Source organism: Poecilia reticulata, chromosome 8 (genome assembly GCF_904066995.2).
Source record: "Poecilia reticulata chromosome 8, P_reticulata-male-v2, whole genome shotgun sequence".
In the NCBI taxonomy this organism is placed as follows: Eukaryota; Metazoa; Chordata; class Actinopteri; order Cyprinodontiformes; family Poeciliidae; genus Poecilia; species Poecilia reticulata.
The window spans coordinates 1736201-1749739 of record NC_088837.1 but is presented as its reverse complement, the minus strand read 5'-3'; the positions used below and the strand labels follow the sequence as shown (position 1 = coordinate 1749739).

At 37.4% G+C, this 13539-nt stretch overlaps 1 protein-coding gene and 2 long non-coding RNA genes across 4 annotated transcripts in view; 1 reads left to right on the top strand and 2 right to left on the bottom strand.

Moving 5' to 3' along the window:
* LOC103468283 (secretory phospholipase A2 receptor-like) overlaps nucleotides 1-4533 on the top strand; it is an 11705-nt gene extending 7172 nt beyond the window's left edge. The window contains exons 3-6 of the mRNA XM_081609585.1: nucleotides 901-1119; nucleotides 2038-2340; nucleotides 3708-3964; nucleotides 4049-4533. Coding sequence (XP_081465711.1) covers nucleotides 2055-2340; nucleotides 3708-3964; nucleotides 4049-4237 — 732 coding nt within the window. The 5' untranslated portion in view covers nucleotides 901-1119; nucleotides 2038-2054 and the 3' untranslated portion in view covers nucleotides 4238-4533. The remainder of the gene's footprint in view (nucleotides 1-900; nucleotides 1120-2037; nucleotides 2341-3707; nucleotides 3965-4048) is intronic.
* On the bottom strand, nucleotides 3509-4090 carry LOC145552423 (uncharacterized). Its single transcript, XR_014088470.1, has 3 exons — nucleotides 4009-4090; nucleotides 3727-3817; nucleotides 3509-3581 (listed from the first exon to the last, which is right to left on the bottom strand). It is a non-coding gene; the product is annotated as an uncharacterized LOC145552423 (long non-coding RNA).
* LOC145552422 (uncharacterized) lies at nucleotides 4102-13539 on the bottom strand. 2 transcript variants are annotated; one of them, XR_014088469.1, is made up of 3 exons: nucleotides 13456-13539; nucleotides 11337-11659; nucleotides 4102-4191 (listed from the first exon to the last, which is right to left on the bottom strand). It is a non-coding gene; the product is annotated as an uncharacterized LOC145552422 (long non-coding RNA). The 2 variants fall into 2 exon arrangements; XR_014088468.1 differs by having other exon boundaries at nucleotides 4103-4191; nucleotides 11326-11659.

Genomic DNA, 13539 nt, shown 5'->3' with positions numbered 1-13539 from the left:
GAAAACTTTTTTTTTTTTCTTAAAACATTTTTATGGATGAGAAATATTAACAGAAATGAACTGATAATGTCACAAACATGTCAAACATTTTATGCAGTTTTTATTGAGAATTTTTATTGCAGAAAGAGAAGATATGTTTTCGGGGGAGGTAGGGTTAAGAAGGGGAGTTGTTAACAAATCTATTTGCTTCTGAAGCTTTTATACAAAAAAAAATCTCTGCAGATTAAGTCTCTTCCTTGTTAACTGTTTTTACATCAGCTGAAGGTCCAACTTTTGTTTTTCACTCCTTCCTTCTGTTGACATGAACCTTTTGATCCGGACTCTCCCTCCGCTCCTCCAGCAGCCTTCACTGTCTAAAAACAACAACAACTTTGAATCTTCTAAGGACTTTTGTTAATTAGCTGGTCTGATTTAGACCTGAACTGAACACATAATAAAGGAAATAGTAAAATAATAACAGCACTTTGCTCCTTTCAGTTTTTCTTTAATTTGTTTGCTATTTAAGAAAATGTTAAATCTGGTGATATCAATAAAATATTGAATGACCAAAACAATCCCATTAAATATTCAATTCTTTGACAAGAAATGTTTAAGCTTCAATTTTGTTTTATCAGGAAAGAAATAATGCGATGTCATTGTAGGTAAGTAGAGCAAAACAGTACTGTTGCGCCCTTGTTTCTTTATTTCTTCATTTATTTTTTTTTGTATTTCAAAGCTCAGCTAACATCCCAAAATCTGAAGACCAGCAAACACACTTTTAACTGTTTGCTGGTCTTCAGATTTAGATCAGTACAGTAACTTAATACCTGATGTCTTGACATGACCTTGGTAATGCAGTCGCTGGCTAACACAAGTTATTTGTAGTTCTACGGTTGTTCATGCCTTGTTCTGTTTTTACAGGTTGCATGCAGAAAAGTTCCAACAACAAGATGCAAATAAGAACTCAGAGAAAATGGCAGACAGGGTGGCGACTTCAGCCTGCTAGATAATATATAGGTGGATCACTCTGAATATTGAGCCAGGGCAGCATTTTAAAAGCTCTGTGTTGTCTGACAGGAAATTATATCACTCAAAGTCCAGCTGAGCAAAGTGTCTTCCTGCTTCAACACCTCTAAGTCAGTAAGTACAAATTGATTTAATTTTTGGGACTAATACATTTTACCTTCTGGCTTGTAAATGCTTTTTCAAGCTTATTTGTCTTTTCTTTTCATGTATTTTCAACTATTTTGTGTATTTTAACTGATTTGGTGTGCTGATGTATGGATTTATTTTTAAGTAAAGTTTGTCTGTATAGCACACATGAGCAACAAGGCAGTTCGAAGAGCTTAGATGATAAATACAACACAGAAAAAAGAAAGATTACAGTGGCAAGATAAAGAGAGCTAATGAAAAGTTAGAATTAATGTATGTTTTGGTTATTAATCAAAGGTAACTCTAAGCAAATTGTTTTTTAGTCTTGATTTAAAGGAACTCAAAAATGTTTCAACATTTTTGCGGTCTTCTGGGAGTTTGTTATAAATTACAGGTGTGTGAAAACTGAATCTGATTCTCCATGTTTGTTCTGGTGACTGGGATCCATAAAATTTACAACTAAGGAATCGTGTTTAACCTCAGTTATAATCATTTTCATTTAATGCAGCCATTCTTATCACTTAATTGTTTGAAATCTAACGATGATAATAACATATTGATATTATCTGTAATATTAATCTGGACATTTTGTTGGCTAGAAAATAACATGTATCCTGGTCTTGTTTTTGAACTTGTTTAATCGATCCATCTCTGAGGAAACTGGTTCAAATTCATATTTACAAAATTAAAACAAATTTCATGTCAACGCTGAAGGTATGAAAACATCTGACAAGAAGGTTTAACCTGAAGCAGCTGCAGCATCAAAATGTGAAGCTTGACTTGTTTCTATTCATCTTGACTGAACCAAAGTCTAAATCTGTAGAATATTTCATCAGCTGTATTAATCGCTATTCAGATTATGATGGCCCTATTCAAATTCAACGAAACTTACTTATGTTGTCACAGGTAACTTCGATAAAAACATGACAAGGAAGATATGTGTGAGCATCTTCCTGCTGCTCATCTTCCACTACATCTGTGGTCTAAGAGAGTGGAAAGTTATATACTATAGTGAAGAAAAGAGTTGGCGAGAAGCCCAGTCCAGCTGCAGGGAGAAGCACCTTGATCTGGTCACAATCAGAAATGAAGAACAACATAATCTGGCTCTATACAATGGCTGGATTGGATTGTACCAAGACAAGGATGGAAGTCCATGGAGATGGTCCTTTGGAGACGAAATGCCAACTTTTTCAAAGTGGTGGTCTCCAGGTGAGTCAGTAACTGAGGAAAATATCTACCTTTTGTAAACATTTTACCTCAGTTCATTTCAAATTTGTTTTGGAGATTACATTTTTCTTAATTACACCTACCACTACAAATACTTGATGTTTAATGTACAAATGTATAACGTTATTGTGGTTTTGGAAATATTCACTGATTTGGAAATTGATGCCTACAACATATTTCAAAAACAGTCTGAACAGGGGCAACAAAACATCGGGAAAGTTGAGGAACACTCAAAAGACCTTTTGTGTGGAGCATTCCACAGGTGAACAGCTTATCTGGAAACAGGTGTGTGTCATGATTAGTTATAAAGGGAGAATACCTGAAGGGCTCAGTCTTTCACAAGCAACGATTAGGCAAAGTTCACTGCTTTGTGAACAACTGTGTGAGCAAATAGTCCAACAAATTATGAACAATGTGTCTCTATGTACAATTGGAAGGAATTTGGGGATTTCGTTGTCTACGCTCTATAATATCATCAATGGACTCAGACTATGGAGAAATCTCTGCGAGTAAGCAGTGTTGGTTTCCGACACTCAGAAACCAACACTGAATGCCGGGCACCAGGCGATTCTGCATTAAAATCCAAAATCATTCTGAAGACTTCAGGAAACACTTGACAGTCAAGACAGTTCAACACTACATCTACAAGTACAAGTTAAAACTCTACCATGCAAAGCAAAATAAATATTTCAAAAACATCCAGAAATGCCACCGGCCTCTCTCTGCTGCTCTGAGACAGACCAAAGTAGAAAAGTGTCCTGCGCTCCAAATTTCTAATTGTTTTTGAAAATCATGGGTGCAGTGTCCTCTGGAGCAAAAGACGAAAAGGACTGTCTGGATTGCAACCAACACATAGTGCAAAGCCCAGCATCTTTTTTTTTTTTGAGGAATATTTTTGTCACTAGTTTCCTTTATTTGACAATTATCTGACAGGAACCTAGAATATTTTTCTGTTCCTGCAAGCATGGGTAACTTGCACATCTGTGAAAGTGCTGAAACGTACATAGAGGTTTTCAAGAAACATATGTTACCATCACAGCAGCTACTTTTTCAGGGACACCCCTGCTTAGTCCACCAATCTGTGTTTTGTTCCCAAAACCAAAAGGAAAGACTATGACATCCCTTTGATGTTTGAATTTAATCAATGTTGTCCTCTTTGACTGCCGATCATCAAACACCCATCCATCCATTATCTGAACATCCTCACAGGGTCGGGAGAGGACCTGGTGCCCATCATGATCAAACACAGAGAGATTTTAATTTGCTAACATATGTATCATCTTGATATGACAACTCACATTAACAATACAATTTGTTTTTCAGAATTTTAATTTAACTTTTTCTCCTAGAACACAATGTAAACCAAACCTGCGGCTATATGAAGTCTTCGACCAAGAAGTGGGAGGATGACTTCTGTTGGTTTAAACGCTACTACATATGTTATGAAGAGAAACTGGTTCTGGTGAAGGAAAACAAAACATGGGACGAGGCATTAGAGCATTGCAGGTCTCTGAGCAGAGCGCTAAGCTACAACCTGGCAACCCTCATCACCACCGACGACCACGACTTTGCACGAGAAAAAGCCCAAAGCGCTGACACTGAGGAGGTGGGCTGCTGTTTACTCTGCACTGATGCTGTTGACCGACTCACCCTGTGTTTTTATGTTGTCCTCTCTGCTACGTGTTGGTAGGTGTGGACGGGCCTGCGTTACCTTGGTGATGAGTGGTTCTGGGTGGGTGGAGAACCGGTGCAGTACCAGAAAATTCCAAGCTGCCCGGGTGAGAGATGTGGAGTCCTGGAGAAGAACAGCAACTCATCCTTCAGCATCAGAGACTGCAATGAGAGAAGGAACTTCTTCTGTTACACGAAAAAACCTTAATGCTACAAAAAGTTCATCTTCGCCTGACTAACCGTACTGTTAGCAAAACGTATGATCTCTTAGAAACACTAGAATCTCTGCAGCTGTTTGATGGTTAAAATCTATATATTCGTAGGAGCTTCCTGTTACAAAAATCCTGAAAACCCCTGAAAGTCTGATGACATCATCTCCTCCTATTATTTTTATGAAAAATACTCACCTATTAGGAATTAAATTATGGCCTCTTACAGCCTTTATTTAAAGAGCACTTTGAGTTGCAGATGAACAAAAATTCCAAATAAATGAATGAAAAAAGATCTGTACTTTATTTTTATTTCCCATTATCAATTCATTATTTAGAGTATCTGGAGAGTATCTATTGTATGACATTTGAAGGATTATTGCATAACACCAGTAAACTGTGGTCCGATAGTATACTTTTACTTTTAAAGTTTTTGTCAATATGAGGAACTCCTGAGTCATAATAAAGGGCCTTCACTCATTTATGAAAACATCAAATTTAAAGAAATATATTTAATTGACTTATGTATTATTGGTTTTTGTGTTCGTATTCATATGCTAATGCTGTTGTGCACTTTTAATTGTAGAATCTGAACATTTTTTTAAATTACAGGATTAATGATTAAAATTAGTTTAACTGACTTCAGACATAAAGCCTGTTTCTCTGAGGTTCCTGTCGACGCTGTCAGATGCCTTCTCACCTGCCTTCTCACCTGCCTTCTCACCTGCCTTCTCACCTGCCTTCTCACCTGCCTTTTCACCTGCCTTCTCACCTGCCTTCTCTCTGCCCTTCCTGCTTTTGAAAGACAAATGATCTCATTCTCCATTTTGAATGTGGTGCTCTAAAACGAGCGATCATTCAAATACATCTACGACTCACTGATATCCAAACAACTTAATTTGATAAACAGATGTGTTGTCAACCCTTGTGATGTTTGTGTCTCTGCTTTTTGAGAGAAGAAGCAAAACGCAGGAAATGCTGACGTACCTAAAAGATGCACCGAGGGAACAAAAAGAAAAACTCTACAGAGACATTAATATTAACTTAAAAAATATACACAAATAATTTCCCAAAGCGTCTTATTTTAGTCAGTCCTATTTTCCACTTTTCCACCACATGCACAATAAATATACCCTTAGTCCTAGTTTAACATTTGCAATTAAATGTATGTATTAATTTGATACTGTCCAAAGTGGCAAACTTTATTTTTTCCGACATTACAAGAAACACATATTGTGAACACATGTTGTGTTTCTCAATCTAGAAAGCTTAAGAAACACACAGTGAGGGTTTGTTTGCCCGACCATGTCAGGCCCAATAGACCACCCTGGTTCACAGAGATATAGACACAAAATGTTAAAAGCAAATGGAGGAAAGAAGATCAGGTCTGGGGAGAAGTCAATGAAAGCCAGAATAGTGTCAAACAAAATGACCAACATACATGCTTACAGCTGTTGATCAAATGGGGGTAACTACATGCACTTCATGACTGGCTGGTCCTTTGAGGAGAAGGTGGCATAGCGCCACCTGCTGCCATATTTTTGTAAGTGTGACATGCGGTTCTGTTTGAAAAGATTTGAGCAGTGCCTGTTGTCAAAGATGAAGCCTGTTGTGAAAGGTACAGTCTTTTAGATTGAGTTATTACATTACTCACTAGATATAAGTGTAGTCTATTAAGCTTTGCGATGTTTTGTATAGATAGCTAAGTTTTGCTAGCTTTATAGCAATTAATATGTCTAATGTAAACACTGTTCTGTTGTTGACAAGGATCCTACAGAGCAGGTTTGTGGATTGTTCGATGTTTGTGTCATTGGCTTGTAAAAAATGCACATATTGCGACACTGAGTGGCCCTAGGGATTGTATTTTTGAAACGGGTTATGCATTGGTAATGACAGAGCTTTTTTTTCTTAGAGAAAAGCAACAACCACACCCATGTAAAGGAGCCTGAACAGAGGATGGACCTGCAGTCTACAGAGTGAAGCTGCTATAATTTGACCTGCAAGTGTGCCATCTGTCCAGTCTTTAAGTGGAGGTGTGGTTTCAGTAATTTGAACCTTGGAAGAACTAGACATAACAGTGTGTTGGGCTAGTCAAATACAAACAAATTCCTCTGTGGTGGTCATGTAAAGCCAGTGCCTCATTGGTCAAGAGTGTCAAGAACCTTGGCATCATACTGACCTGGACATTTCACTGAAGTCCCATATTGAGCAGGTTTTTATTTTTAGGGTTAGAGTTTAGGTTTATGACTAGCTGTAAATTGAGCTAAACTGAGGTTTAGGGCTTGGCCTGTTCTAGCAATGGGTAGTTAGAGTTAGGCCCATACCTGTCAAGTGTCCTGTTGAGGCCAGGAAACTATCACATTGTATTACTCTGTCCCTGTATGTTCCTGGGACAGAGTGATAATACTAGAGTTATTATTTTGCCACACAAAGCAGATTTCTACTAAGAAATGTGCTTAGTCTATCACTGGATCTGGATGGCATTAAGTTGGCCTTTGATAATATAGTGAAGAACTTTGGTGTCATGAATCATCCTTGGACCAGCACATGGATTACAGGAGGCAACCTGGAGTTCATCTTGATGGCATCTCTTTTGAGGAACCTATCATTGATTTTAAGATCCCTTTTCAGTCACTAAATTCCCAGATGATACAAACTGAATATTTACTTTGGATTCAGGGTTTCTTCAGAGTTGCCATTCTCCTGCTTCACCAGCTGAGAAGGACATAACCTTCCCCAATGCAGCCTTCAGCCACTACTGAAAAGAGACAGAAACTTGCTGTTTTAAAGTTATTCACTATGTCACAGGCTGTGAAACGTATCCCTGGCCTCTATAGGTATCTACACAGGCAAATCTGAATTGGACTCAAGTCCAGACTTTGACTAGGCTACTTAGAAACTTAATTTATTTTTAATTTTTTTAAACTTGGCTTGCTACTTATTACTTTGGATCATTGGGTTGCATGCATCACACCACTGCCATGTTTGTCATTCTGCTCCTGAAATGCTTAGCTGTAACGTGACACCTCCAAAAAGTTACCCATTAGCTTTAGTCTACAGAAGATTTTCCCAGAAGTCTTGGGATTAGCAAGACATTTGTGGGTACAAGGGATCAACATGTGAACATTTCTTCAAGGGGCAGTATTATGTAAAATCAACTTTTTTAAGCTTTACATCATGTTATGTTATTCCCTCATCAAAAACATGCCAGGAGTGTTGCCTTGATTCTTTCATGTATGTTTCCCATAGCCATAGGCGTTGGAAGCGGAGGGGACGGGGGGGGGGGGGGACATGACCCCCCCAATATTGGAGAGAGTCACATTCGCCCACCCCTCCCCCCCAAATAATTTCACCTCAGTTGCGAAGAATTTTAAAATCTTCCACTCGCATGCTTTTATTTTGAAGGCGCACAGCAGCGCATTAGCAGAGCTCTTCCTCCTCTCTGAACAGCTCAGAGTAAAGGCAGCAGCAGAAGGAGTCAGAGAAACTCAGTTTGAATGAGGTAAACGATCTGTCAGGAATTTTACCATGAATATCGCTCGTTTATAACATCTTGTTGTCAGTTTATTTTCATATATAGAACTAAATCTTTTTGGTTAAGCTGTTTTAATTCACATGTCCAAAATTTTACTGCTAACTTTGTTTAAAAGTTAGCTAGTCAAGTCACAATGATTTAGAATGAGACTGAAAAAGCAGCGAAATTAGCCTTTTTATTATTTAAAGTGAGCACGACCTGATCATAGTCGACCACTCAACGTGTATTTATATATTATATTATATTATATTATATTATATTATATTATATTATATTATATTATTTAGATATTTAGGAGAAATGCAGAGCTAGAATGATGTTGAAGAAAGGTGAAGCTCTGGTGAGGTCTTCATTTAGTTTATTGAAATATGTATTAATTGTTTTTAATTTTTAAATAAGCTAAATTATTTTATTATGAGAGGAGCAGATCAGGCATAGGAGAGCCAGGTGGAGTTTCAGAGTGTGAAGATATAAAAATGATATTAATTATATAAAAAATTATATTAATTACAGGAGACAATAAGAAAAGTGCTTGAGGTGAGGTTTAAAAATAAATTAGTGAAAATTTTTGCTGCACAGTAAATAGAGTTGAGATGTATAATAATATATACATCTGAAAATGAAGTCGTTTAAATTCTCATTCTGTATGATAAAAACATACTTTTTATATTTAGTTCACATTCTGATCCTGTAAATTACTGTAGTGTCTGTTGTAAATCCATGAATTCATGCAGGAGCATCAGGCTGCAGAGAGTCAGAGGGAGGCAGAGACAGAAACACATATCCGTAGATATTTTAGTTAAATGTTTGCAGCTAAAAATGACAGGAGAATAAAAACATTTAGGCTTTTTGCTTCAGTATTTTTTATGGCTCATGTTTGGTAAGTTACTGAATGCAGAGCTGGAAATTGAGACTGAGTTAACAGTGAGGAGCTAAGGTGTAAAGTATCATTTTTATTTATTTTGTAGATCGAATTGTTGCACTGATGTAGAGAGATGTTCAAGAAGAACAAAACTTGTTTTTTAGATTTTATTTTTGTTGGTCAAACTGCTGTATTGAGTTTAAAACTGCAGAGTCCTATTTTATTATTTGTTTTTTACATTGGTTTTAGAAAGAAGTAGAACCAGTTCAACTGCAAGTCAATTTATATTAGTGCATTTTGACCAATAATCAAATGTCTTTTGACCAATAAGATATATCAGAATCTGGTAACCTGTCTGTGCTTGCTAGTTGTGAGGCAAATGCTAAAGTGAGTGTTCATCCTGGAATCCTGATTATTGGATTGTAAATAGTAATGTGTCTCTACAGGTCCCAGAATACTGAAATATTAAAACTGTACAATTCATGTTGAAGGTCAGAAATCAGCAACTTCCACCCAATATACAGAGAGGGCAGTTATAATTTAAGAGGTGAAGGACATTTTTAAAAACAATGTTTTAGAACAACCACACAGAGTTTTTGTTTATCGGTGCATGGAGTAGACGTATAGAATGAATTGAATGATGAGTTCAAAAAAGTAGAAATATAAACCAGCTTAAAAAACTGATTAAAAAGGAGCTTATTGCAAAATATGTTCTATAAGATGACTGTTTTAAAGTCTGTAAATACTATTGATGATATAAATACTGTTTAAATAATGGGACATCTTTAAATGTCATGTAAAATGGAAACAAACTGTTTCGCTTTGATGTTTTGACAGTTAATTGATTATAAATTGATAAGTATGAAAGGGGCAGGATATTATTAGATATTACATCTTCTACCTGCTCCTTTTCAAGCAGAAAATATCAAATTTGCATGTCACTTGGACATAATTTGTTTTACCTCTTATTTCTGTAGTCTGTTTCATTCTATTTTATTTTTTTTCTTTCTTGATTGTCTTTTCTGTCTGTTAGAAATAAAAATAAATACATAAATAAATAATTAGCTGGCCAAAGAAGATGAACACCACGGATGTTAAGACTCAGAAGCTACTAACCATGCATGGAGGGTCCCACCCCAAATCCAGCACCCTGAGACTAGCAGCAAGGAAAGAGGCAGAGGACTAGTGAGTGTGAGAGCCACTGTCCAGGATGAAATATCCAAGATCCATAAATACACCAAAGACAAGGTCTCAACAGACGATGTGCTCAATAAATGTCTCAGGCAATGGGGAACAGAGGATGAAGTACTGGAGGTACCATCATGGGAGGACAAGCCCCTACATGGGATGTACCACCGACAAATAACTGAAGTGGCTGATATCAGGAAATCCTACCAATGGCTGGAGAAAGCTGGACTCAAGGACAGCACAGAGGCTCTCATCCTGGCTGCTCAGGAACAGGCCCTAAACACCAGAGCAATAGAGGCTCAGATCTACCACACCAGACAAGACCCAAGGTGTAGGTTGTGCAAGGAGGCCCCTGAGACAGTCCAGCACATAATAGCAGGGTGCAAGATGCTGGCAGGGAAAGCGTACATGGAACGACATAACCAAGTGGCGGGCATAGTGTACAGGAACATCTGTGCAGAATATGGACTGGAAGCCCCGAGATCAAAGTGGGGAACATCCCCAAAGGTGGTGGAGAATAACCGAGCTAAGATCCTGTGGGACTTCCAGATCCAGACAGACAAGATGGTGATGGAGAACCAACCGGACATTGTGGTGATGGATAAACAACAGAGGAAAGCCGTTGTGGTGGATGTAGCAATACCAAGTGATTACAACATCAGGAAAAAGGAGCATGAGAAAATGGAGAAATACCAGGGCCTCAGAGAGGAACTGGAAAAGACCTGGAAGGTGAAGACCACAGTATCATACCATCCCATACCAACTTTATTTATGAAGCACTTTATACACTAACAAATTGATTAGAAACAGAAGAAAACTGACCAGCAGTAGAAGGGTTAAGAACATGATAGAACCGAGCAGCAGCGCATGCTTTAGCTTTAGCTTTAGCACAGGACAGCGTTATCTCAAATAAAACAGGCATACGGTCTGAAAATAATGAGTCACCAATCACTAAATTACAAACTGGAAGACCATAAGATAAAACCAGATCAAGACTGTGACCATGCTCATGGGTAGCACCAGTCAGACTGCACAAAATTAAAAGAATCGGTAACATTAAGAAATGACTGAGCCATAGGTGAAGAAGGACAACAGACATGAATATTAAAATCACCAACAATGAGAACTCGGTCATACCTTGGCATGATAACAGCCAGGAAATCAGAAAAGTCATTTATAAAGTTTTAGTTGTACTTCGGTGGCCGATAGACCGCCGCACACAGCACAGTGTGAGAGCTGCCAAGTTCAAATAGGCTGATCTCAAAGCTACTAAACGAGGCCAGAGGCAACTGTTTACAAGTAAAACTGCTTTTAAAAACAGTCACTATACCTCCACCGGACCCCGACATCCTTGGAGCATTAAAATAGCCACAGCTCCGCGGTACAAGTTCATTAAAAATGCTGGAGTCACCAAACCACTTGTCCATGATTCTGTTAATAAAACATCCAATCAATAAAAGGAAAAGAAATTCCTAATGACCAAAGTTTTATTTGTCAGTGACCTGGCATTTACCAAACCGATCCTGGCAGAAATCGGCGGGTCTACACCATCAGGTGGCGTCCGGTGCTCCCGGCAAAGAGGCCGCAGGTTGCTAGGAATCACCCTGCGTCTACAGGGCCGAGGAGCGCAGGGACCTGTGGTAGTGCCTGTGGTCATCGGGGCCCTCGGGGCAGTCACCCCCAAACTGGAGCAGGGGCTAAAACACATCCCAGGAACAGCATCAGACATCTCAGTCCAGAAATGTCAGGTTCTAGGCACAGCCAAGATACTGTAGGAACCCTCAAACTCCCAGGCCTCTGGTAGAGGACCCGAGCTCAGAGGATGAGAGAGTCCACCTGCGGAAGGGTGAGAAGGGAATTTATATAAATATGAATAAAATAAACACATTGTCTGAGGATCTCCAAGTAGGTTTGATTTTAACTAGCGTTTCACCTAGCAGTAAACTACATAATTTTTTTCTTATGTGCACAACTATCAAACGTTTCCCAAATACAATGTGACCCCAACACTGAAACTGAGTTTCTGTAACAGTATATGTTGAGTAACTGAGGGAAATAACATAAACATACAATATTTAGGGCTCTCTAACAAGCACCATGGTGTGCAGAAGTGCTCACATCTCATAACTATTTCTAGCATTTGCAATGCTGCAGCCACAAATTCCAAGATATTTTACAACAAAGATGATAACTTCAGATCAACACAAAGGGCTGCATAACTATAAAGTGTAAGGAAAATAATTTGCAAACTTTCTACCTTTCTGATAACCTTTGAAAACTTAGAAATCTGACTCGTTATCAAATTTCTGGGCCTCGTCAGAGAACTTAGGAACAGGAAATTTAACAAGGCAAGTGATATCAGATCTGAACCTGTCCGAACAATATCAGATGATACATAGGGTGCTCACAGAAAGGAACATTTTAAGTCTGCTTTTAAAGCAGGTGTTTCCGTTTTTTAATAAATAGAATTCCTTTAACTCGAGAGTTAAAGCCAGTTCTAGGAGTTTAGGTGTTTTTTTTCTCATTTCTGCCTTTGCAATGATTCTGCTTAAACATCTTTCTGTAAATATTTCTGTCTTTGTTCTGTAGCCTATACTTGGTATCACAAAACATTAGGCAATATCAAGATCGAATAATGGTAATATTAGCCTAAATGCAGCCAGTGGCATGTGGGCTATAACTAGCATGTTGTCTTACATTGACTTCCTCCATTCAGTGTGCTAAACATGGTTACAAAATAGCTAAAAAGCTTATTTTAGGAAAAATACTACTTTTAATGTGGGCAGTTACATTAGAAATGTTTGTGCTCTGCAAACATTTCTTGGCACTTGGTAACCAGTAAACACACTCATCTCTTAGCAACAGATTAATAACAAATATTGTTTTTGTTCAAAAAACATATTTCTTTTGCTCTTTTGAAATACCACTTATTTTATACTTGTTAATAATTGTGTAGTTGGTGAATTTTTCAGAAAATTTAGTTCTTTTTGTCATTACATAAATAATGTAATGACATTATTTATGTTTTAATATATTAAAACACAATAATATATTGTGTTTTAATATATTATTAAAACACAAATTCAACACAACAGTCAAAATCTCGATTTAGACTTCGTAGCAGTTCGTTACCAGAAAAAAAACTAATTATCTCTTAACACCAAATTAATAATAATAGTTTTTAAAATATAAGCTCTTTCAAAATACTGCTTATCAGCTTAGATACAAGAAATTTACTGTTGTTACATTTTGCAAAAGTGAAAATCAGATGTTTACTTTGTGGAACTTTGTGGAACTTGGTTACCAGAAAACGCGATCATCTCTTAGCAACAGATTAACAGCGTAGCAACAAAAATTCTTATTGATAAAAAAATATAATGTTTCTCCCGCTCTTTTGAAATACCACTTATTTTACACTAACAAGAATTGTGCAGTTGGTGAATTTTGCAGAAAAGTTTTTTTTTTCTTTTGTCATTAGTGCCAAATACATTATATACACATTCAACCCAAAAGTAAAAATCTCGATTTATACTTCGTGGCAGTTCGTTACAGAAAAAAACCTACTTATCTCTTAAAACCAAATTAATAACAAGTAGTTTATAAAACAAAAGCTCTTTCGAAATAACGCTTACCTGAATGCATTTACCGCTGGCAAATTTCGCAAAAGTAAAACTCTGAAGTTCACTTCGTGGCACTTGGTTACCAGTAAACATACT